Source organism: Pseudopodoces humilis, chromosome 4, assembly GCF_049639895.1.
Source record: "Pseudopodoces humilis isolate 2021_Gansu_Grassland_sample_001 chromosome 4, ASM4963989v1, whole genome shotgun sequence".
Taxonomy (NCBI): Eukaryota; Metazoa; Chordata; class Aves; order Passeriformes; family Paridae; genus Pseudopodoces; species Pseudopodoces humilis.
This window is the reverse complement of record NC_142203.1, coordinates 68,651,181-68,675,035: the sequence shown is the minus strand read 5'-3', so window position 1 is coordinate 68,675,035 and position 23,855 is coordinate 68,651,181. Positions and strand designations below refer to the sequence as shown.

The 23,855-nt window shown below is 55.2% G+C and overlaps 1 protein-coding gene across 3 annotated transcripts; it reads left to right on the top strand.

Moving 5' to 3' along the window:
* The first annotated feature begins 1,610 nt into the window (after positions 1-1,610).
* On the top strand, positions 1,611-17,577 carry DNAJB5 (DnaJ heat shock protein family (Hsp40) member B5). Of its 3 annotated transcripts, none has more exons than XM_014257023.2 (4): positions 1,611-1,663; positions 8,362-8,606; positions 10,802-11,400; positions 15,514-17,577. In XM_014257023.2, the coding sequence occupies exons 2-4, from the start codon at positions 8,396-8,398 to the stop codon at positions 15,745-15,747; spliced, it is 1,044 nt and encodes a 347-aa protein (XP_014112498.1). In that variant the 5' UTR covers positions 1,611-1,663; positions 8,362-8,395; the 3' UTR covers positions 15,748-17,577. The 3 variants fall into 3 exon arrangements, with proteins under 3 accessions (XP_014112498.1, XP_087910589.1, XP_005528082.1); XM_088054463.1 differs by lacking the exon at positions 1,611-1,663 and adding an exon at positions 4,070-4,184; XM_005528025.3 differs by lacking the exon at positions 1,611-1,663 and adding an exon at positions 8,077-8,288.
* Positions 17,578-23,855: the final 6,278 nt, after the last annotated feature.

Below are 23,855 nucleotides of genomic sequence, written 5' to 3'. Positions count from 1 at the left end.
TCCTGTAAGGCAGATCACAGGCCAGCTGCCACATCCAATCTCTCCTAAACACCTCCAGGACAGTTGACTTCACCACCTGGAGTGGCAGTTGCTGAGGAATGAGCAATCCATTCCAATGTTTAATCACCTTTTCTGTGAAGAAATGCTTTCTAATATCCAACCCAAACCTCCTCTGGGACAACTTGAGGCTTTGTCCTATTTTCCAGTCCCTGGCTGCCTGGGAGAAGAGACCAACCCCCATCTGACTATAATGGGTCTGAGAGTTACAGAGAGTGATAAAGTGCCCCTGGAGCCTCCTTTTCTCCAAACAGCCCCAGTTCCATCAGCCAATTCTCACAGGATTTGTGCTCCAAACCCTTTAACAACTCCATTGCCCTTCTCTGGACTCACTCCAGCACTGCAATGTCCTTTTTTAGCTCCTCAGGGATTTGCTGTCCCTCTAGCCCCCACCAGTCCCACATGGAGCAGGGCACACCTTACACAGGCACAGCTCTTGAGATGCCTGCACTGCCCTGCATTCCCACAGCATGGCCCTGCTGCTCCAGCACCTTCCAGACACCGTCTCTTCACACAGTTTCCACCGTGGATCCAGCCTTCCCAGCTCTGCCAGGTGCTCCCAAGGACTTTGAACCGCCTTCAGCACAGATGGAGCCGAGGAAGGGTCTGGCGCACGAGTCTTATGAGGAGCAGCTGAGGGAGCTCAGGGTGTTTAGCCTGGAGGAGGCTCAAGGGGGAGCATTCTCACTCTCTACAGTGACCTGACAGGAGGGTGTAGCCAGGTGGGGGGTCAGTCTCTCCTCCCTGGGAACAAGTGACGAACAAGGGGACAAATCCTCAGCCTGAGCCAGAGGTTTACGTTGGACATTAGGAGGAATTTCATCACAGGAGTGACTGAGCATCGGAACAGGCTGCCCAGGGAGGTGGTGGAACGACCATTCCTGAAAATGCTTCTAAATACACTGGACCTGGCACTCAGTGCCATGGTCTGCTTGATAGTGTGGTGTCCGGTCACAGGCTGGGCTTGAGCTCAGGGGTCTTCTACAACCTCACTTCACTCGGGGATTCTGCACCACGACCGCCCTGCCTGCGCCGGGGTCCTGGGGGGCAGCCAGGCCATAGGAGATGGGGATGGGGCACGGGTCCTGTGCAGCCCCCAGCCTCCGACAGCGTGCTGGGTGCCCCGGGCGCTCTGAGAACCACCCACCGCCGCTGTGCCGCCCGGCTCCGGGTCATAGCCCCCGCTCCCCGAGCCCCCGGACCCGCGGGCGGCGGGCGAGGGGGCGCGCACACGAACGGCTTGAGGCCCGGCTCCTCGGTGACGTCAGGCCTTTCCAGAAGATTCCCCCCGGGGATCCCGCCGCTGCGAGCGAGCGCCCGACCAATCAGAGAGCGCCGAAAGGGCGGTGCAGGCTTGAACTGGCCAATGGAAGGCGGAGATTGGGAGGCGAGGGGGAGAGAGGCGGGCAGGTGAGCTGAGGGAGCCCGCCTTCGGCCCGCCTTCCCTTCAATGACAGCCAATCAGCGCGACTCAGAGCGGCGATGGACAGCCCCTCGGGCCAACGGGGGCGTGGCGGGCGCGGGCGGGACTCCCCTGACGTGGCGGCCGGGGGGCGGGGGCGGGGGCGGCCCAGCGAGCGCGCGGCGCCCCGGGACAGCGGGAGCGGTGAGTGCCGGGGGGGGCCCCCCGCACCCCCACACCGACCCCCGCACCGACCCCCCGCACCCCGGCCCCGGCTGTGCCACCGCAGGGTGCCACCGCGCCCGTGGGGATCAGCCCCCCGCCCTGTGGGGTGACAGGGTGTCACTGTGGGACTGCCGTGGGGTGACAAGTTGTTGCCGTGGGGCTGGGAGGAATTAGTCCCCATGCCCCATGGAGCGAAGCGGCTCGCTATGGGGTTGGGGGGCGGTCATGTCACCCCGCCCTGGGGGGTAACAGGGTGTCACTGTGGGGTGGGACGTCACTCTCTGCGCCGTGGGGTGACGAGGTGTTGCCGTGGGGCTGGGCGGGGGCCAGTCCCCCCCACCCCGGGCGGTGGCCGGGTGCCCCTGTGGGACCGGCGGGGCTCTTACCCAGTGCCTCGGGGGGTGACAATGTGCCACTGTGGGGTGGGGGGGGGGGGGGGTGGGAGGGGGGGGGGGGGGAACGACAAATGCCCCTGTCTCGGGGTTAACAAGGTGTCGCTCTGGGGTCACCCCTCCTTCCCAAGGGGTGACAGTGTGTTTCTGTGGGACCGGGGCGTCAGTTCTCTGCACCCTGCATTGACAAGTTGTTACCATGAAACTGTGGGGTCGTCAGTCCCCCTGCACTGTGAGGTGGTAGAAAATCACTGTGGGACTGGGGAGGGTCAGTCCCTCTGCCCCGAGGGGTGACAGGGTGTCATTATGGGGATGAGATGGACAGTCCCTCGGCCTGAAGGGGTGACAGGGTATCACTGTGGGGCTGGAGGTGATTTGCCCCTCTGCCCATGTGGTGACAACATGTCCCTATAGGACTGGGAAGGGGTGCTTGCACCCGTGGGCTGACAGTCTGGCCTGATGTGGGGGCATAAACCTCTGCTTTATGGAGTGACAGTGTCCCCGGTGGCTGGCAGGATTGGCCTCTCTGCCCCAAGGGGTGTCAGGGTTTTGCTGTGGGTCTGGGACCTTATCCCCTTTGCCCCTTTGTGGGTGGGGAACAGAGGGTAGCCACCCTGCCCTGTCACCATGGGGTGACGCAGAATCTCTATAGGGCTAAAGGTGAGGGAGGAAGGAGTTGGCATCTCTGGCTCCTGTGGGGTGTCAGGGTTTCTTGGTGGGGCTGTGAGTCAGGTTTAACTGGGCTGCCTTACCTGGTCACCACGTGTCCCTGTGGGTCTGAAGAGTGTGTCAGGAAGGTGTTAATCCCCCCTGCCCCATAACAGAGATACTGCATCCAAGCGGGGCCAGGAGAGAGAGGGTAACACCCCCTGCCATGGGGCTGCAGTACAGCCCTGTGCAGCTGGAGAGGGTGGTGAGGTTAGGGTTAATTCCTCTCTCCTGTTTCACTTTGGAGGGAATAATGTGCTCTGTTGGAGCTATGTGGTGTGGTTCGGAAGGGGTCAACACCCCTCCACCACCGCACTGGCGGTACCTGTGTATCCCAGTGGGGCTGAACTGGCTGGTGAGAAAGTTGGTAACCTCCCACCCAGGTGACAGTAACAGGGAGCAGCATGGAAGGGGTTAACCCCTGTCCCCAGTCGAGGTGACAGAGTCTCCTGGGAGGGCTGACCAGGAGGAAGAGGTTAACCCACTTTTCTCTTGAGGCAGACAGTAGGTCCCAGTGGGGCTTGATCATGGCAAGGGGTCACTCCTGGACCCCTGTGGGTCTGTGCACTGGGGCACAGTGCATGAATGAACCCCCATGTGTGTGACAGCCCCTAAAAAGGAGAGTGCCTCTGGGCTTGGGAGGGGGATAAACCCCATGAAGTTCTTAGCCCCACAGTGGGGCTGGGCAGGGGGCATGGGGTGGCGATCTGTGCAGTGGGGGGATTTAACCCCATCCCCATGCCATTGTGAGCATCCTGGTGAGTCTGGAAATAGGGTAGCCTACATGGGGAGGCAGCGTGGGGGGTTTGACCCTATGTCCACACAACTGTGAGCAGCCGAGTGTGGCTGGAAAGAGGGGAGCCTACTTGGGGAGACGCTGTGAGGGGCTTGACCCCATCTCCACCCAAGAGCCAGCATCAGATAGATCTGAAAAGTGGGGGACCCTGTCGGGGGTGATGACAAGTGGTTCTTGACACCATCCCCATGCAGGAGGCAGCACTTCGTGGCTGTGGAGATATGGGACCCTCTCTGGGTAAATTCTGAGCGGGGGTCCTGATCCGTGCCCACGCAGGAGGCAGCCGCCGGCGGGGCTGGCAGCGGGGGCTGTGCTGGCAGAGGCAGCGAGGGGAGGGTTAACCCCGTCCCCACGCAGGTGCCGGCACCCCAGTGGGGCTGTCGGTGGGGAGGGGGAGGCGGGCGGTGCGTGTGGGGGCTCGGGGAGGGGATGATTCATTGCGGGTAGTCATGACATTGCTGCCTGGTTGCCTGCGGCTGCCATCCAGCACGGGCACGGGTGGCTCTGCCTGCCCCGGCGCGACAAGATCCCCACCAGCTCCTTGACTGAACCCGGGATACGCTACCATGCCGGCCATCCTGCTCTTCTGGAGCCGCGCCGAGAGGTATGCGCTGCCTCGGCACCCGCGCCCCGCCGAACCCACACGGCTTGGAGCCCGGCGGGACTCCAGCCCCTGGGGACACAGCGGGACGGGAGCTCTCGCCCGCCCGGCTGTTTCGCTTGCCGCGGGTGGGATGCAGGAGCTACCTGGTGATATCCCCAGTACGTCTGCCTAGTTTCGGTGTATAGCTTCTGGAGAGGATGCTCTCCGTGGCCTGCGAGTGACAGACGAGGGGACGCGGTGGCATTAGCTTTCTTTGGCGTGCCTGAAGGTGACTTCTGAGAAGTAGGTTTTGCGCCGTGGGCTCGGGGGACGCACCGTCCCCGTCCCGCTGCCCTGCCGCCACGGGGAGCCCCGGACACCGGGCGGGAGTGCGGCACTCAGATCCCTTCTGCCGGCGGACCGGTGCCGGCGTCCGGTGAGGGGGACACAGGGACCCCCATACATCCGAACGGGAAAAGCTGGGGAGGTGCACATTGGTTAACGTGACTTTTTTCCATATCCAACGCCGCCCTACTTTTCTCCCTACCCGATTCGCCTGGCGGGTGCTCAGCCCTGGGCGTCAGCAGAGTCGTTTCTGGGGACACCGGGGGGCTCCTGGCTGAGCTCCCTGCGCTCCTTGGAGGGGGCTGCGTGGGGGACGTGACGGTACCAGGCGGCTGGGTGCCTTGCGGCAGTGGAGGAGTGCCGGAGCTGACGGATTAAGCAGAAGTGTCTTAATCTGTCGGTTTAACAAGAAAGCGTCAGGAAACCAAGTAAAAGGAAAATTACGGCACGGCGAGTGACTCCACTGAACGGTCTGTCTCTCTTTGCGCGGCTGGGAAACACACAAAGGACGGCAGCTCCCCGGCGGCACCGCGTCGACCGGAGGAGCCCTTTCGGAGCCATCCTGGGAGCGAGGTCAGAGCCAACCACGGCTGCCGGGCTGGCGAAGAGCTGTCCTTTGGGTGTGCCGGAGGAGGTGGAGGGGGGGACTCGCCAGCAGAGCATCCCTTGGCGGCGGCGGCGGCATCCCCGGCACGAGCCAGCACCTTTTGCCCCGCCACCCTCCTCCCGCCCTCCAGCGCCTCCCGGCCGGGCGCACACCACCTGCCGCCGCCTGCGGACAGCCGCGATGTTTAAAATAAAACTAGAGCCTTTAAAAGTGACAGCTTGGACTATGAATGTGTTCGTAAAGTTTCGGTAAGTGGGTTTCCGCCTCTCGACCTTGTGTCCTCGTTAAACCACGCCAGCGCCTGTCCCTGGCATCCCGCGGTGACCTTGCACCCCGAGATGGAACAAAAAAAACCCTTGTGCCGTTGCCAGGGTGGGTTTGTTCCCTTAGATGACTGCCGAGCGGAGGGATTATGTCAAACGATCGCTATTCAGCTGGCGCACTCGCCCAGCGGTTGCTCGGGCTGATGTCATGTGTGGGGCCGGAACAAAGATTTATTCTTTATTTAATTATTTTTTTTCTTTTGGTGTGGTTGCAAGAGGAGGATGGAGGCTGGGCTGCCTCGGCAGGGCAGGGGAAGGCCTGTGGTTTTCACCAAGGCAGGGTGGCCGTGGCTTATCTGGAGGCATCTGGTTTGCAAGGGCAATGCAGGAATGCCTTTGCCTGCCTGAAACCCCCCACCGCTCCCGAGGGGGTTAAATGGGAAGTCAGGAGAGGATGACTGAGCAGAAGGGGGAGAGGATCGGTGGCAGGGCACAGCTGATCCCAGAGAGGTGGGAGGGAAGGAGGGAGGCTCTGCGGGGACAGAGTCGTGTTTTACCACCATTGTGCATGTGAGCTGAACCTCGGGAGTGTGCCTTAACCCATCGGGTCACCCGCCAGCACCTGGTCCTCTCTCTGCCACGGTAAACTGCCGCACCGGGATGCATTTTGGTACAGAAATTCCCTTCTCCATGCCCAGCCAGATGAAGGGGTCCTCAGTCAGGTCAGAGATTCTCATTAGGCATCCCCACCCTGGCCAAAGACCTCTCAGTGGGCAAGACCAGACTTCTTGTGGGTGGTGACAGCATTTTGCCAGGACAGTATGTGTTTCCATGGGAAGCGCTGTGGGATTTTGGCCAGGTGAGGGATTTTGGCCCAGTGGTGCTGTCAGGTTGGGCTGTGTGGGAGCAGAGCCAGACACCGTGGCCCCTGGGCAGCAACAGCTGAAGGTTTGTCAGCTCTGTGTTGCTGGAGCTAGGGTGTGATGGGGTTGTCTTTAGCACTGCTTGGCTTGCTCTCGCTGTGGGAGGGTTGGCAACATCCAGACAGGGCCAAGTCATTGTCTCAGGGAGCCCCTGCCCTCCACTGGAGGCTGCTGTGGGGAAGTGGGGTGTTGGAGTGACCCTTGGTGGGGGGAATGGACAGCACAGCTCTTGGTTCTCCTGCCTGTTGCTCACCCCAGGGTCTCCTGCAGTCCTCCTGCCACTTAGGAAGGGTAAATGGGGAGGTGGGTGTGGGCTGGGGGCAGAGCATCCCCAGAACCTGCGTGGGCTTGGTGCTGCTGGCATCTCTGCACGCGGGAGCTGGTATAGAAATGTGCTGCCATCCGGGAGGTGCCACAGGAGACGCTGTCAGATGCTCTTTATGTCCCCAGGGACCTCCTCCCACCTTTTCTGTGCTGCCTGAGCTGCTGTACAGTGTTTGCAGATGCCCCCATCTCCCCTCACTGTGTCATTCAGGTGTGCCTTATCCCCCCTCCCCATCTACAGTAAAGCTTCTCCTCCATGGCTGGAGAAAAAAGAGCAGAAGTTGGTGGTTTGGATGGAGGTGGCCAAATGTGGGATCAATTCCCAAGCTCCTGTAGGTGATCATTGCCCAAGGCAAGTGTTTTATGCTTGGTGTCACTGCCAGATGCTTAGAGTAACACACAGGCATGGATCCTGGGGGAGCATAGCCACCCTTGATTGAGATGTGGTGGTTGGGGGGTTCCTTTGTGACGTCCAGTGGGAGCTCATGGATAGAATAAGGATGGGGAGAACCATCTGGTAGCTTGTATGATGGGGAAGAAAAGGGTCAAGGCTCATACCCTGTGCCAAAATCCATTTGCTGGAGGGGCACAGTGGGCTGAGGCAGCTCAGGTGTGTTTGGAGCAAGGGTGGGGTGAAATGTGGACTGTAGCTGGGAGCAGGATGTGAGCAGTGGGGTGCAGGTCTTCTAGGGCAGCACCTGGGAGAAGCAGAGTCAGCACTGACTGTGAAAGGGACCAGGTCAGACCCTAAAGGTCAGGGTGTCAAGAGTTTACTGTCGGATAACCAAAAGTTGAGCAGCAGGATGAAACACCCATAGAGAGGTATGGGACTTGTTAGCTTTTGCCTGGTGGAGCAGCCCTGCCATCTCCCCTGGCTGCTCCCTGGGTGGCTGCAACTCCAGCAGTGACTGGGGGATGAATTACGGCCACTGGGTTTTCCATGCCTTAGTATAGGCATGGGCACGGCCTCAGCCCCCGCACGATGGAGCGAGTGAGCCCTGAGTTCCTGGCTTACTGCAAGATCCAGTTGGAGGCTCTCAGGGAGTGCAAGTCAGGCTAGAAAGTGTTGGGTTTTTTTTAAAAACAGAAAAAGAAAAAAGCCCTCCCACCATCACAAGATGTTTCTGTCTAACGGCTCTGTTCTCTCTCCGCTAAATACAAATTATGGCTCTGACAGCCGGAGGCGCTTATCTCCAGCTGAATGCCAATTGCTTTCAGGAACAAAATGTTTGAAGTTCCTTTAAGGTGAAGGCACAGCATGGTCCCTGCCACTGCTTTCAGCCTCCAAAACCTGCTGTCATCACCCTGACTTGGGTCTCAGGTCCCCAGCTGGGAGAGAACCAGGCAGGGGGGTGGACACAGGCCGGCAGCTACATTTGGACGTAGCTCAGCCCTCCTGACTCAGCCGGGGGGGGACGTGGTCCTGGCCTGACGTTAGCAGTGGCGTGGCCCCTATAATAGCTCCGTGCCCTGACTTGAGCTCTCTCTCCCTCTTAGCCTCAGAGATGAGTCTGTCCATCCCAGCCGTAGGGCTCAGCGGGATAAAAACAGAACTGGGATACATTCTGACACCGGGGCTCTGACCTCTGTTGGGAAGCGTGGACTTGAGCCGGCTCTGGTGCTGCTGGCCTGTGGGACACAGGGAGCATTGGCTCCGCGATAAGTGTGTGCCAGTCCCATCCCCGACTGCCCCTGTGTGATATTCACCTTACAAAGAGCTGTCTTTCTCTTTTCAGGAATAAGTACTCGGCTCCTGGCAGCGTCACCGTCATGGGGAAGGACTATTACAAGATTTTGGGCATCCAGAGCGGCGCCAATGAAGATGAAATCAAGAAAGCCTATCGGAAAATGGCCCTGAAATATCACCCCGATAAGAATAAAGACCCTAATGCTGAGGAGAAGTTCAAGGAGATTGCGGAGGCTTATGACGTCCTGAGTGACCCCAAGAAACGAGCCGTGTATGACCAGTATGGGGAGGAAGGTAAGGGGATAAGCACTGCCCACTGAGAGGCACGGATGTGGGGTCCAAATCAGTTTTAGAGGTGAGGGAGGGTTTTCACACAGAGGTGTTTCATTGTTTCATGCCAACTCCTGAAATGGGTCTGGTTGCCAAAGAATCAGAGAAAGTGAAGGCTCCACGGGTGTCAGAAATTACCTCCCATCCTGTTCCTCCCCAAGTTGCTTCACTTTTCCAGCAATTTGTCAGCTTGCTTCCTGGGGTGGCTGGGCTCCCCCTGCCCTCTGCCCCAAAACTGTGGGTGCCAGCTGAGGAATGGAAGGAGTTCATCTCCTGGGTTGTACTTGGGGTAATCTATTAGCAACTCTTTAAATGACCTAAATAACACAGCAGAGACGTACTGCTTCTGCCCACATTTCCCCTGCAGTTGGGCACTGGTCCCACTGTCCTCCCTGGTACAGGCTGACCTACGGGATTCAAAGCTTTTCCCAATTTAAGTAATAGGCCCTTGTTTTGAAACCAAGCGGCTGCTGTTGTCTGGTGGTTGGCATGGAGGAGGAGGAGGAGGAGAGCCACTCCAGCGCAGGCAGCCTTATTAGTCGATGATGGAAGAGTGCAACCCCATTCGAGGAGAGTGCCGAATAGCATCTGCATTAATCAGCCCAGAACTTGGGTGCTTAAAAGAGCAGGAGGTCTGGCAGGAGCAGGCTGCTGGGTGAAAGAGGCAGCTCCTCTCTTGGGCAGGTGCATCCCCTCACAAGCCTCCAGCAGGATTAAGCAGCAGTGGGTTAATTGTTGACCCTTTAGTTATGTCAGGGCTGTGATGGATGCACCAGGCACAGTGATTTGCTGCCCTGTAAAATGAGAAGAGACTCTCTCAAGTGGGAAACCAGCTTTTCCCAGGAGGCCTCAATGAAATCGGACCCCGCTCAGGCTGGCGTCATGGGATTAAAGGTGAAACCTCCTGGCTGTACAGTCTATTAAGAATGGGCTCACTGGGGATTTGGCAAAATCCCTGTCTCCTGCAGGCATCTAAAATAAGTGAGTTAAAGAAGAGGGTAAGAGCTCCCTCGCTGCCCCATCTAGTTAAAGACCATCTTCCCCCATGTCCCATCAGTGCTGAACCTCTCATGTTCCATGACCTTCCCCACACCTTTTGTTTCCCATTTTTTTGGGCAATGAAGATTAGCATTTTGAGAAGCTTCAGGGTCCCACATGCTGTGTAGGCAAGGTGAAGCAGGAAAGCCCTTTGAACCCACCCAGAATACTGACTTCAACGCTCAGAAGAGACCCCCAAACTTGTCCTGCTGTGGAAGGGCCGTTGGGGGTTGGGACAAAGGACAGCCTGTCAGAAATAGTCCTTAACTGTCACTGGTGTGCCCTGAAAATAGTCCCTGAGCTAGGCTTGGCTTAACCCTTCCCAACCCTCCTGGTCAAAAATAGCCTTGCAGAGTATGTGTGACCTCTGTGGGGGGGCACTTGTCATGTGCCTTGACTCCTTGGGACTTGGGATGAGTTGCAGTGACATCAGGCTCAGCCTGGGACCTGGTAGGGGAGTTTCCCATGGGAAAGGTTTCCAAATGATCCAAACCTGGAGCTTACCTGGCATTTTATACAGCCAATGTGCAGGTAGCTGCATGCCAACCTCTCACCTCCACCTGCCCGTAGAATCACTGAGGGTGGAGAAGATCACTAAGATGAAGCATTGCCATGTTCATCACTAACCCATGTCTCTAAGTGCCACTTCCATGTACCTTTTGAACACTTCCAAGAATGGTGACTCTATCACTTCCCTAGGCAGCCTGTTCCAATGCCTGACCAATATTTCTGTGAAGAAATCTTTCCTAATATCCAGTCTCAGAGACAAGGCTATTGGGACAGGAAGGAGCCTGCTCATGGGGAAAAATGGAGATGGGCCGATCAGGGTATGTTTTAAATTAAAATTAGGTGAACTGGGAGAGGAGAATCAAAAAGGTGCTTCAGTAAGGATGGAGCAAAACCTGAATGGATTCTGAGCTTGCAGGGTGTAGGGGTAGGATTGTGTGTCATGGGTAGAGATGGTACCTTCATGGTGGTTGGGCTGGAGAGGTGATCTGTACACTCAGGAGAGGGTGGAAGGACTGCCTGGAGGTGGCATTTTCCCACCTGGGCAGTGCAGTCTTTGCAGAGCATTCCCCCACAGGGAGTATTCATGTCTCCTCTTCCCCCTTCTCTTCCAGGTCTCAAAACTGGAGGTGGCTCTTCAGGTGGCTCAGGGAACACCTTCCACTACACTTTCCATGGAGACCCCCATGCCACCTTTGCTTCCTTCTTTGGAGGCTCCAATCCTTTCGACATCTTCTTCGCCAGCAGCCGCTCCCGGATGTTCAATGGCTTTGACCAGGAAGACATGGATATGGATGATGATGATGACCCTTTCAGTGCCTTCGGCCGGTTTGGCTTCAATGGCATTAATGGGGTTCACCGGAGGCACCAGGAGTCCCTGCACACACGGAGGAAGGTCCAAGACCCACCTGTCATCCATGAGCTCAAGGTGTCCCTGGAAGAGATCTACCACGGATCCACCAAGAGGATGAAGATCACTCGCAGAAGGCTCAACGCTGATGGCCGGACCATGCGGACTGAGGACAAGATCCTAAACATTGTCATCAAACGGGGTTGGAAGGAGGGAACCAAAATCACATTCCCCAAAGAAGGGGATGCCACTCCAGACAACATCCCTGCAGACATTGTCTTCATCCTCAAGGACAAGCCTCACTCGCACTTCAAGAGGGACGGGACGAACGTGATCTACACGGCAAACATCAGTCTTAAAGAGGTGGGTACGGGTGGTAAATCCCATGGGATGTGAGGTGACACTGGTTCATGACATTTGGGGCCAATATAGGAGTCAGTCCTTCTCCTGCTCTAGATAAGAAAGACCAGGTAGGTCACAAGAAAGGGGCTGCAGAAGCCAGCTTGGCCTGGACTTCAGAGGTGCTTGACTTCCATGCCAGGTGTGGGACACTGACACTGCGATCTCTGCTGAACACACCTCACTTCTTGAGACAATTCAGGTGGTATTTATCCATTTTCTCCCTTCTCCATATGTTTTGTTTTCCTATTTTAGTATAGGGTATTCACATGTGGCCACATCCTCTGTGGGAGCAAAGGAAACCCAGGTTGGGTGGCATCAGTCTGATTCCTGTTTTTCTTGTAACTGAGCCCGCTGTGGCTTAGTTACTGCATGGAGTTGCACCAGGTGCCTCTTCCCATGGGCAGAGAACAGGATCACATGGAGAAAAGTGATCCCTTGCTCTCACTGAGCGGTGCTCTAGCTGTTTTCCTTACTTCTGGCTTTCCTAGATAAGCAACCAAACAAATTAAATACCCAGGCAATGAGTAAAACTCAACAATTCCAGGCTGCCAGTCCTGGAGGTCATGGCAGGGCTAAATGGATGCATCAGATCATCCAGCAGTCTGCGCAAAGGTGGGAGAGGAAAGAGATTATCTCAGTACAAGATGTGCTGTTCACCACTGCTGCTGTAAAACTACCTTTTAATAAATCCCAGCTGGCAGCTGCATTTAACGTTGACATTTTTGGCAGCTGCCATTTGCTGTTCCTTTCAGACGGTAGACACTGTCTGTCTTCTTAATGAGCTGATTTTTTTTTTTTCCTTCCTGAAGGCAGATTTATGTTCTCAGATGCACTTAATAGAAATAAGCTCAATGGGCAAGACCTGAGGTAGGAAAACGTGATCTTGTGAAATGTGCCAGGAAGTCAGGAGAGCTCTGTGATGGCTCTGCATCCCAGCTCGGGCTGTGACGAGGTGTACTGGGGGCAAAAAGCATGCGGGCCAGGCAGAGCGGGGCACTCCTGAGGCAAACTCAGCTCCACTTAACTTGTGGACTCAGGGGTGGAGTTTCCCTCACAGTGCAGGGTACAGAGGTTTATTCCTGCAGTAGCTGGTTCTCTTAGCTGATCCAGAAATACTCAGGAGAGACTGCCTTATTTATGGAGCTGTGCATGCCATATCTCAGCTATTTCCTTCTGTTCATTCCTCTTATCTGTGAAGTTAACCCTGACCTGGCTGTGCTGATGCCCAGACCATGTTAGCCCAAGTTTGTGCACTGGTCAGGCTTGAGGGATTCTTGCCTGGAGTTGACTTTTGCACAGCAACTGGAGAAACAGTCTCTAGCTCCACATAATGTTGCACCAGAAGTGTTGGACACCTGTGAGCTCTGTGAGCAAGGCTTCCATGCTGCCAGTGGGCTCGCACAATGCAGACACAAAGCGGAAAATTGATGGTCCAGGCAAATCCCTCATCTCTTTCACATGGAATATCTGGTCTCTGACCTCCCCCAGCACAAACCCAACATGCTGGGCATCCTCATGGAGATGCTGGTCTGGCTGTCATCCCCAGCCTGCTGCTTGCCAGGGCAGTGTGATACTCTGCTGCATTTGTCTTCCAAGAAAAGAAGTTCCTAAGTGCTCTGGAGCATGAGCAGATGCTGGGAGCTCTCCAGTTCTGTATGCTACCACCTTAGTATGTGACAGAGCACAGCTTCTCCATCTCCTCAGCCTCTGGCTGTAGCCTTGGGTTTCTGCTTGCACCTTCTGCCTTGCAAGGCTGCCTTTTCTAGCCTGAGTTTTAGTCTCTGCCACTGTCATGGGAGAACATAGTGCCATCAGGAAAGCTGGCAGGTGATGGGTGCTGGAGGACCCTCCCTGCCCTTGAGTCCCAGCCCTGCTGGGTGCCTGGCCAGGGCAGTGCAGGCTTTTTGCCACATGTCTGCTGCAGAATCACATATGTAGGAGTGCTTTTCCAGGGATTTGTTCTCTTCCTTCCTAAAATCAGAGGCGTGTGCCACAGCAGGGAGCTGCAGGAGGGAGGAGACTCACAGCTCCACCAGCAGCCGCCTCTGCCGGGAGGCAGCGCTGCCAGCAGGGCATCGTGCCCTCCTGGCTGCTGCCTAATGCCTGCCCTCAGCACCATCCTGCTTTGCATCCTTTACCTGGCATCACCTTCCTCGAAGCATCCACGCCTCGGCTCATCCCGGCTGGGACGCGGCCGATGGTGACGCCCTCCCCGGCGGCTTTGCTGCGAGCGGAGGAGGACCCACTGGTGACCTAGATAAAGCTCTGCTCACACAGCAGAGCGCTCAAACCCAGGGTGATTTCATCCCCAGGGATAAACCAAGCCTCTTTCTAGGATGCGGGGTAGCTCCCGCAGTTACTGGTGTTACTTCAGCAACCATTTTCCCAAATGCCAGGAAAGTTGAGCAAGAAGAATGAAAAACAGGGACATACGGCGGAGGAGCGATCGCCTCGGCTTCTTGCGTCTTGGCTCTGGGAAGGAAACATTAAGATCCTGTCTGCCTTCGCTGTTACCGCCCGCTTCTGCTCACATCTCTGCCTGCTTTCCCCATCCACGTGTTCCCGCAGGGAGTTCTTGTTCTCCTTTCTGTTTTGTGGCTGGAGGTGTCCTTTCTTGGCACACATGGGCACATGCAGCCATGGCACACTGCACTGGGCACCAGCGAGCAGGAGGGCTTTGGCATCCTTGCCTGAATGCACAGCATGAACTCCTTGATGTGGGGAGATTGTCCTGTTTTCCTCCCAACCTGCTGGAGATCAGCCAAGCACCTGGTGCTCACACAAAGCATCCTCCTGCAGACTGAAGACTTTGTCCCTGGAGTACACCCTCTCCAGGAGGAGGCTGGTGCAGATAAGCCAGGCAAAGGAGACAGGACCTTCTCCCCTATTCTCCCCTCAAGAGATCCCAAACCAGCTCTGGCACAGATCCCGCTGCAAACCGTCTGGTTCAAAGCCTTGATTCCACTGTAGATGCCCCATCCATCATCTCAGAGCCAGCAGGAGATGTTTGTCCTGTGCCTGTTGCTGCTCTGCCTTTGGAGGCTTTTCCTGGGGAGAAAACCTACCCCAGAAACAGCAGTTGCATCTTTCTCCACCCCCCTTGCAGGGTGTTTTCGGGGGGCTGGGACTCCTAGGACCCAGTTCAGAGGGGCAAACCTGTGCCAGTCCCCACATGGAAGCTTGAGGCTATAGCTCAGCAGCCCCCCAGCCCCCACCCCCTTCCAGAAGCATCGTTCCGCAGTCCTCTATCTCAGCCCTTGCTGAAAGCCTGGAGACGATCCTGCCTACATGTACGACAGAGCTGTCTGAGTTATTTAAGGACACAAGGATTTTCTTGCTGCATTCCCGCATCACGTGGCTCGCCAATGCAGGCCGGTGTGCGGCTGCTGCCAGGGGCTGGGGACCAGCAGGGTGGCACCCCCTCCCTGGCTCCTGGCTGTGCTATGGGATGGGAGATGGGAACCAGCCCCTGCAGCACCCCAGCTCCCGGGGAAGCTCAATGCCGCAGCCACACCATTGTCCCATGCTGGCGCAGCCTTGGTGGGGGCTGTCGGTGACGGGGATGGGACATGGGACATGGGCTGTGCTATAGATAACCCCAGCACCGGGCAGAGCTGCCGTGCTCTGGAGGGTGACAGCTGATGGGCTGTGGCAACATCCCATGATCTCAGCTGGATTTTCGGCTGCCTGAGGCTGGGCGATGAGGCTGGAAAGGGGCTAAATTTAGCCTGTGCTGTTGCTGTGGGTGGCTGGGTGCTTGCTGGTGGTGCCTTCTGGGCAGCCCAGGAGGTAGGGAGGGCAGTCCTTCCCCCTCATGAGAGCTGGGGCACCCTTCTTCTGAGGTGCTTCTCTCCTGCACACCTCCTGCAGCCCAGTTCATGGTGGTTGGACCAGGCTGGTGCCAGCAGAGAACTGTGCTTGCATGGTGAGCATCACCCGATGCTCTTGCGCAGCATCCAGAGGGAGCTGGGTGGTTCAGTCAGGGGAGCAGCCAGTGGGGGGACAGGGTGTGGCTGTCGGGATACTCTGGGGCATCAACCCCATCTGATGGCCTGTTCCCTCTTGCTCCCTCAGGCCTTGTGCGGCTGCACCGTGAACATTCCCACCATTGATGGGCGGGTGATCCCGCTTCCCTGCAACGACATCATCAAGCCAGGGACAGTGAAGAGACTACGTGGGGAGGGGCTGCCCTTCCCCAAGGCCCCCAGCCAGCGAGGAGACTTGATCGTGGAGTTCAAAATCCGCTTCCCGGACAGAATAGCTCCCCAGACAAGACAGATCCTCAAGCAGCACCTCCCATGCTCCTAGAGCCCGGGGACTCTCCTCCAAAGCAGCAATACTCCAAATGCATGTGCCACAGCACCTGGCCTTCACAGAGCCAAGGTGCCACAGCACTTTTAAATGCAAAAAAAACAAAAAACAACCCACCCCTCACACTACTTCTCCCCCAAAAAACCCATCCGACTCATCCCCATCCAACCTTCTTGGCTGGTTTTTTAGTCCACCAATGGGGAGACTCCTGTCTGCCACAGCTCTCCCAGCTGCCAAAACTTTTCTTTCTCCCCAGAGGTCCATTTTTTTTGCCTCGCAGGAGCGAGAGCCACGGGCCCTTTGCCCAGGGAGGTGCGTCGTGTTGTGGGTTTTTTATGTCACCTGCTTTTCAGGCCACTCTTCCCACAAGAAACTGGACTTGTCGGGGTCCAGCGCTGTGTAAATAGGACTCCACAGGATCTGGCATCCCCGCTGCTGGTTTTTCTCTTCCCCTCTTTGATACTTGCTGCTGTTTGGGGTCCCGGCTGTACCGTGGTGCCGATCACTCCTGCCTGCGGTGGCCTCCCCAGTAGCCAGACAATTTCTCACCTGGGGCCACGGTACCAAGTCCAACCGTGGTCCACTCTCCTGTGCCAAGCCTACACCAAGCCTCGGCTGTGCCAAACAACGGAGCACATGGGGATGGTCCATCCAGCCTCCTGCCCCTGCCCAGGGATGTCCCCAGTGCCCGTGGGCAGCACTTGCCTGCACCTGCTGTGCACACAGGGCCCCAGCCAGCAGGAGGAGGGGGGAAAGCCCAGGGTGGAGCTTTCTTTTTTCAGATGTGTTGAGTTTGCATTGCTGCTTTTATTTTTTAAATACATATATATATAGAGCTCATTAGATAAACTTCGTAAGGGTTTTTCTCTGCCTGTATTGGGGATACTGGCCTGACGCACCCAGGCTTTTTTTGAAAGGGGGATGATTCAGCCACACGAACAGCAAACCCCCGGAGTGGGGTTGTGTGTGCGTGTAGCACTAATCTGGGTGCAAAAGCAGAGCCAAGCGTGAGCAGAGCTGTGGGTTTCACTAGTGTTTCAGGTCAAATTAGGGATTCTAATAAGAAGAGAGAGGCGTGTGTATATATTTTTCTACAGGGACAATTAATTCAGGAGGTGTTTCTGGACATCAGGGCAGAGCTGGGAGGTGCATGAGGCAGTCTGTTTAGTGGCTCTGTTTTCAAATACTGTATTTTTTTAAAATCTTTGGATTTCCATCAGGAGAATTTTTATATTTCTTACCTTTCTCAGCCCACTCTGCCTCATGCCATTTTTTTTCCCAGGAAAGGGCTGTTATGGAGCAGGAGGTGCATTCAACCTGGCTTTGTACAGCTCCTCTTTCACCACAGCACTGCCAAGAAAACCCCTGCCAAAATAGTCCCCCCTGCCCCAGGAATCTTTTTTTTTTTTTTTTTAATTCCTTAAAAAAAAAATTTACTGACTTGAAGCAGGGGGTCCCTTGGGGTGGGGGGGCTGTGTGTGGGGTGTCCGTGGGGCTGGGGGCACAGCTGTACAGCGTTACCCTGTGGGGCAAGGAGACCTGTGAGGCGCTGCTGAATCAATCACCTGCTTTGGCCAGCGAGGGGAGGCCACTGTTCCCTCCACTGGTCCCTGTGGAGTTCAGTGTGGAGAAATGTGGTGGACGCCGTGAGCGAGAAGACAGGCCAGCACGCAGATGCAAGCTGATTTGTTTTTCTCGGTTTCAACGAGACCTGAATGTTTTATAGTGGGGTTTTTTGTAATTTTCTTTTTTTTTTTTTTTTTTCTTTTTTTTTTTTTTTTTTGTAATGTCAGTATTGAGAGAAATAAAGAAGTATTTTGAAAAATACACTTTCTTGGGGTGTTTTGTGTTGGGAGGGTCGTTGCCATCACCACCCTGGCTAGGCACCCTTGGGGTTGGCAGGGAGAGGAAGAAGAAATGTATTTCTTCTGGTACTTGGTGCACAGCACCTTTGGGCCTGAGGAAGAGGAAGGGAATGAATAGATGACCTGGTTGGTCACAGAATGACTGCTCCTCTCATGCATGGCCTCAGTTGTACTGACCACATTGCCAAGGACTGGGAGCAGTGCTAATGAGGGGCTCTTGGATATGGCTAACATGGACAGTGGAATGGTCAGTGAAGGGCTGCAGGGGGAGGCTGGGGAGAGCAGTGCCCATCTCTTCTCAGAAGGACCCTGGGGCAGTGTGAGAGTCAGAGGCATTACTGGCACCCATGGGAAGTCCTGCTGATGCCAGGCAACGTTTGCACAGTGCTCCCACCAGGAGCAGTGCATAGGGACAGGAGATGAGAGTGAAACCCATGGGCCTTGTGCCCATCTCTCGAGTTCAGTGTGTGGCTCAAGAGGGTTTGGTTTTGGGTGAGAATAGTCAATAAATTAAACTGGATGATGTTAATTACTACACAGCACTGCACATAGTTTCCATGGCCACTATATCACCATCACTGGGCACCTTGCCTCTCTAAATTTGGGGATCTGAACCCAACTCTCCTTTGATTGCCATATTAATGAAGGATGAGCTTTGGTGAAACCAGCCAAGCCCAGCAGTGGTGGAATCATAACTGGTTTCTACGTGTGACACCACCATGCACCATCTTTCCTGCCCAGAAAGACTCCTAGGACAGATGAAGTCCAAGGTCATGGACTAAACAACCTCAAGGGACTTTTATAGGGGTGGTCCATAGACAGGGGGAATGTCATCACAGAATCAAAGAGTGGTTTGGGTTGGAAGGGATCTTAAAGCTCACCTCATTCCAACCCCCTGCCATGGGCAGGGACACCTTCCACTAGACCAGGTTGCTCAAAGGCCAACAGACCTGGCCTTGAACACTTCCAGTGTTGGGGCATTCACAGATTTTCAGGGCAACCTGTAACCTTCACACCCTGGCAGTAAAGAATTTCTTCCTGATATCCAGTCTAAACCTTGCCTCTTTCACTTTGAAGCCATTTCTCTTTGTCCTGTCACTACATGCTCTTATCAAATACTTCTCCTCATCCTTCTTAAAGGCTCTCTTCAGGTACTGGAAGGGATCAAAAGAATATTAAAAGACAGTGGTGGGGTATTGGGAACAGGGGACCTGGCATGACATAAATAAAAGTATGGAATGAGTGGTGGTTTCAGTTGGTTCAGCATTTTCTCCCTAGCAGCTGTTTCAGTGCTGTTATTTGGATTCAGTATGAGAACAATGTTGGTAACACACTGCTGTTTCAGCTGTTGCTCAGCAGTGCTTACCTCCCCCAAGCACTGCTCTGCCACTGAGCAGGTGCACAAGACACCAGGAGGGAGCATGGCCTGGAGAGCTGACCCAAACTGCCCAAAGGGATATTCCATGACATTGAACACCATGCTCAGTGTATAAAGAGGGAAGAATGAGTGAGTGTCTGCATTTAGTGAAATCTCCACAGTCCTTTCCACTGCCCAACATGGGCCCAGAGGATGGAGTAACAATAGATCTGAGCAGAGCCTGTTAGACCAGGTTTGTTATAAGCAGTTGCTGTATTAGTGTAATAGTTTCTGGTCACAAAGCTGTTTTGTTTGCACTCAAAATTCCCGTGCATGTGCTTGCAGGAGCACCTTGCTTGGTGTGTGTCCCCTGTGGTGACGTTGATCCTCCATGGGGCCTGGGTGAGTTGTTCTTTGTAGTAGTAGCTTAAAGGTGTGTCTGCCACATCTACACCATTCCTCAAAGTTTCCAAGATGCTTAGGAACATGGAGAAACATGATTTAGTGGTGGACTTGGCAGTGCTGGGTGAATTGTTTGGCTTGATGACCTTAGAGGTCTTTTCCAACCTAAACATTCTGTGATTCGATTATACACATCTTTTAAATACCCACAGGGATGCACCATGGCCATGGCAGCCTTCTTCAATGCTTGACAACACCTTCCATGATGAAATTTATTCTAATAACCAACTTAAACCTCCACTGGCAAAACTTGAGGCTATTTCCTCATATCCTGTTGCTTGCTATTTGGGAGAAGAGGCTGTCTACATCCTCCTTTCAGGTCACTGTAGAGAGTAATCAGGTCCTCCCTGAGTCTGTTTTTCTCCAGGATAAACACCCCCAGCTCCCTCAGTGGTACCACACAGGACTTGTGCTCCAGACTGTTCCTCAGATTTTTGTGAGGAGCCCAGCACTTGGAGTGTGGCCTCATCAGTGCCCAGCACAAGGGGATGGTCACTGCCCTGGTCCTGCTGGCCCCATCATTGCTGATACATTCAGGATGTCCTTGGCCTTCTTGGCCACCTGGGCACACACTGGCTCATGCTCAGCCACTGTTGACCAGCACCCCCAGGGCCTTTCCCACTGGGCAGCTTTCCAGCCACTCTGTCCCAGCCTGGAGCTGCAGGGAGCTCTTGTGACCCAAGGGCAGGACCCAGCACTTGGCCTGCTTGAGCCTCACACAACTGGCCTCAGCCCATGGATCCATTAGTACAACAGAATCTCCATTTGTGAGACAAATCTGATACAAGCACTCAGTACTGGCATTCCCTCTGTATTTCGGGAGCCATCTGTTGGGAACTGTTCATAATTGCACCTTTGGCCTTTTTCCTTGGAGAGACCAACTATGGCAGAAACATTTTCTTACATCTCCCTTCTTTCACAGAAAGGTTTAGGTTGGAAGGGATCTTAAAGCTCATCTCATTCCAAGCTCCCTGCCATGAACTGGGACACCTTCCACTAGACCAGGCTGCTCAAAGCCCCATTCAGCCTGGCCTTGAACATTGCTAAGGGTGATGCATCCATGTCTGTAATTCCTTCCTGCCTTCCTTCTTTGGAAAGGATTCCAAAGAATTCCTCCATTCCCCCAGGCTAGTAACAGCAGACATCCTTTTAGGGAAGAGGAAGGAGATAGGAGTACCTGGTGGTTTCACCTGTGAGAATATGGAGAGGACACAAGAATGTGGGAAGGAAAACCTACTTGACCATAGAGACACAGATATGGGAATTGCAAAGGGAAACAATCACAAATGAGAGTTCTTTCAGAGCATTTGTTGCCCAGTCTCCAGTGGGTAGTTTCCCAGGCAGGGTCAAAGGGTATAGTATTCTTGATCCTATGGCAAGCGTGAAGCTGTGTCAGGGGAGATTTAGGTTGAAAAGGTTTTTTACCAAGAAGGGTTGATGGGCACTGGAACAGCTCCCCAGGGAAGTGATCACAGCACCAAGCCTGGCAGAGTACAAGAAGTGTTTGGACAATGCTCCCAGGAGTTTGACTCAATGGTCACAATGGGTCCATTCCAACTCAGAGTGTTCTGTGATTCCATTTCTACAAGAAGTGAGTGGCAAATCCAATGACCAGGACCAGAAGGACCCTGCCTCTATCCTCTATCCCTCACAGTGCACCCTAAAGTCATGGAGCTACATGGCAGAACCCATCCATATTTCTGGAGGGACAAAGGAACTTTTCCATGTCCTGTGCTCTGCCACTGAGCAGGTGCACAAGAAGCCAGGAGGGAGCATGGCCAGGAGAGCTGACCCAAACTGCCCAAAGGAATATTCCATGCCATTGAATACTATGCCCAGGGTATCAGCCAGGGGGCTGTGGCACGTGGGGTGTGAATGAGCAGAGTGGTACTGATTCACCAGCTGGGTTTAAACTTCCACAGGAAGGGAAGCCCTCGGAGAAGGAACATCCATAGGGAAGCGATACACATGGGGTAGGAAATGTCAGTGGGCAGGACACATCCACAGTGCAGGGGACACCAATGGAAGAGGGATGTCCTTGGGACAAGGATAGCCATGGGGAGAGGAAGCACATGGCCTGCGAGGCTCAAGTGGAAGGGATGTCCTGGGGGCCAGTGATGCCAGTGGAGCAGAGATGCCCACATCCATGCCTGCCTGGAGCTGGATGGGTACCTACTGAAGAGCAGTCACTTGTGGCCTCCTGCTGATCAGAGCACCTGCTGGGCTGAGGGTTTTGGGATGTTGCAGGAGGGTCCCACTCCCTTGGATCAGGGACCAGTCTCTAACCCCACCACCATGGCCTGAGAGAGGACTCCCATCCTGCATCAAGCGTGGCTGGACTGTGACTGCCATTAAGCCAATGGTCCCCATGGGGCCTGGTTGGGGTGAAGGGGCTCTGGGGCCATGAGTGGAGCCCAAGGGGGCACAGGGAGGTGCTGATCCTGTCAAAAAAGGAAGGAGATGCCCTCAGCTTACCCCTCATTAATGCTACACCCTCCAGGGCACACCTGAGCCAACAGCATCTTCCTCCCTCCAGCACTTGAGGGAGCTGCCCAGGCCCCCCAGCAGGGATCTCGGCAAGGGAGGAGGGTGCTGAAGAAAGGCTCTTGCTCTGGCAGTGACCGACTGGGGGCTCTGCTGGAAGGGGCAGGGCTGGGGCCAAGCCCAGTCCTTGATACCAACTGCTCACCTGGGGCTGCTGAGGTTCACTGGGCTGTGGGTGCTGATCTGGAGGACACGCTCAGCCCTCCCACCAGGTTCACACAGAACCTCAGAACAGGGATAGATGCTCTTGGAAATCCTGTTGGTGCTGTCCCCTCATCGGGAGCCATGTTCCACAGATGGCAAGGAAGAAAGGAGGTTTTCCAGCCCCTCTGCTGGATTCAATTAGCATTTGCAACTAGCAGAGGCAGTGGGGAAGATCTGGGCTGCCAGGAGCACACACCCCACCATCCCATGGCTTCCTTGGCCCAGCCTCCACAGCAGACAACGATGCCAGGATGGATCTGTCCCTTGACTTGCAGGGTGGTGATGTTCCCACACTGGCAGGGAGGAAGAACCCACTGTCCAAGCTGTGGAAGACTTTGGGGAGTCCTGGAGAGCTCCTTTCCCAGGTGGCAGAAAGCACCTAGGTCTGTTTTCCTGCGGCCAAAGCAAAGCTGGTATTGCCATCCCTGCAGAGCTCAGGGAAGAGAATCAACCCTAGAGCAGAAAGGTAACGTTTAACCCAGAAACAGGATGGAGTGAGGCATGGGAAGCACCAGCCCTCCCAGCCTCAACCCTACTGCCAAAGTGCCCCCACCAGAGCCAGCAGGAGCGAAGATTTCCCCGGCAGAGGTGGTGTGAGGACAGGGACAGTGGTGCCGGCAGACAGCTCCCAAATAGGACAGCACAGGTGAGCTGCCAGCCCAGGCCCCCGGGGCCTGCACCGCCTCCTCCTCCACAGGGGCTTGTGCTATTTAAACACAGCGTTCCCTATTTCATTGTGCTTATCCCCATGGCTCCACACAAGCCCCTGCTCACGCTCAGTTCTCTCCTTCTGCCATTAAATCCTCTCCCCTTAAACACAGATGGCTTGATGGAGCCCTCAAGACTGCCAGGCTTTGGGGCAGAAACCCCACAGCCCAACCCCACAGCTCCTGCCCTCCTCCTCGTGGCCAAGCCCCAAAGGTCCGAGGAAACATTCTGCAACACAAACTGTTTTACCCTCCTTCCAGAAACCCTCAATTCCTGCATTCTTTAAGGAGCTGCCCTGGACATTCTACTGCCACTGCTCCCCCCAGGTTGAGGGCTCACCCATGTCCAGCCTCTTGTCCTGCTCCCACTCCCCGGGACCCAGGGCTTCCCTGACATAAATCAACTAAGTACAGCAGTAGCACATTTTTCAGTTCACAGAAGGGAAAACAAAGGAAGCAGCAAGGCAGGGAGGCAGAACAGGTGAAGAAAAGCCACGATCAGCACCCAATTACTGAGTCTGAGTCACAATACAAGGCCAGCTTTCCACCAGAGATCCAAGACAAGCATCAGAAACTGGGATACATGGAACATGTTGAAGGTCCTCCCTCCCCAGCCATAGTGGTGTCACACTGTCCCATAGATCCAGAGACACCTCAAGTGCTCCTCATGCCTGGATGAGACAGGGCTTGATGGAGAGGTCCTCTGCTGCAGAGCCACAGCAGCAAGAAACCTGACAGCTCACGGCCAGCCTTGGAAAAGCAACAGCAGGTACCTGCTGCCAGGCTCTTCCTGCCAAGCCAGGGCAGGGCAGGGCAGAGACACTGCCAAACCCATTTCTTCCATTAACAGAGCTAAGAGGTGTTAAGCATGAAGAGCAGCCCTGTCCACAGCAGGGGAACACACACACAGATGGGCTCCACCAGAGCACGCAGTGCTCACACAGCACCAGAGACACAGGTATAGAC

What these genes read in the sequence shown, in the direction of transcription:
- DNAJB5 (XM_088054463.1), top strand. Translation starts at nt 4,147, where the DNA reads ATGCCGGCCATCCTGCTCTTCTGGAGCCGCGCCGAGAG. An exon ending in TTCTGGAGCCGCGCCGAGAG is followed by an intron (nt 4,185 to 8,361) that starts GTATGCGCTGCC and finishes TTCTCTTTTCAG; the next exon opens with GAATAAGTACTCGGCTCCTG. An exon ending in TGACCAGTATGGGGAGGAAG is followed by an intron (nt 8,607 to 10,801) that starts GTAAGGGGATAA and finishes CTTCTCTTCCAG; the next exon opens with GTCTCAAAACTGGAGGTGGC.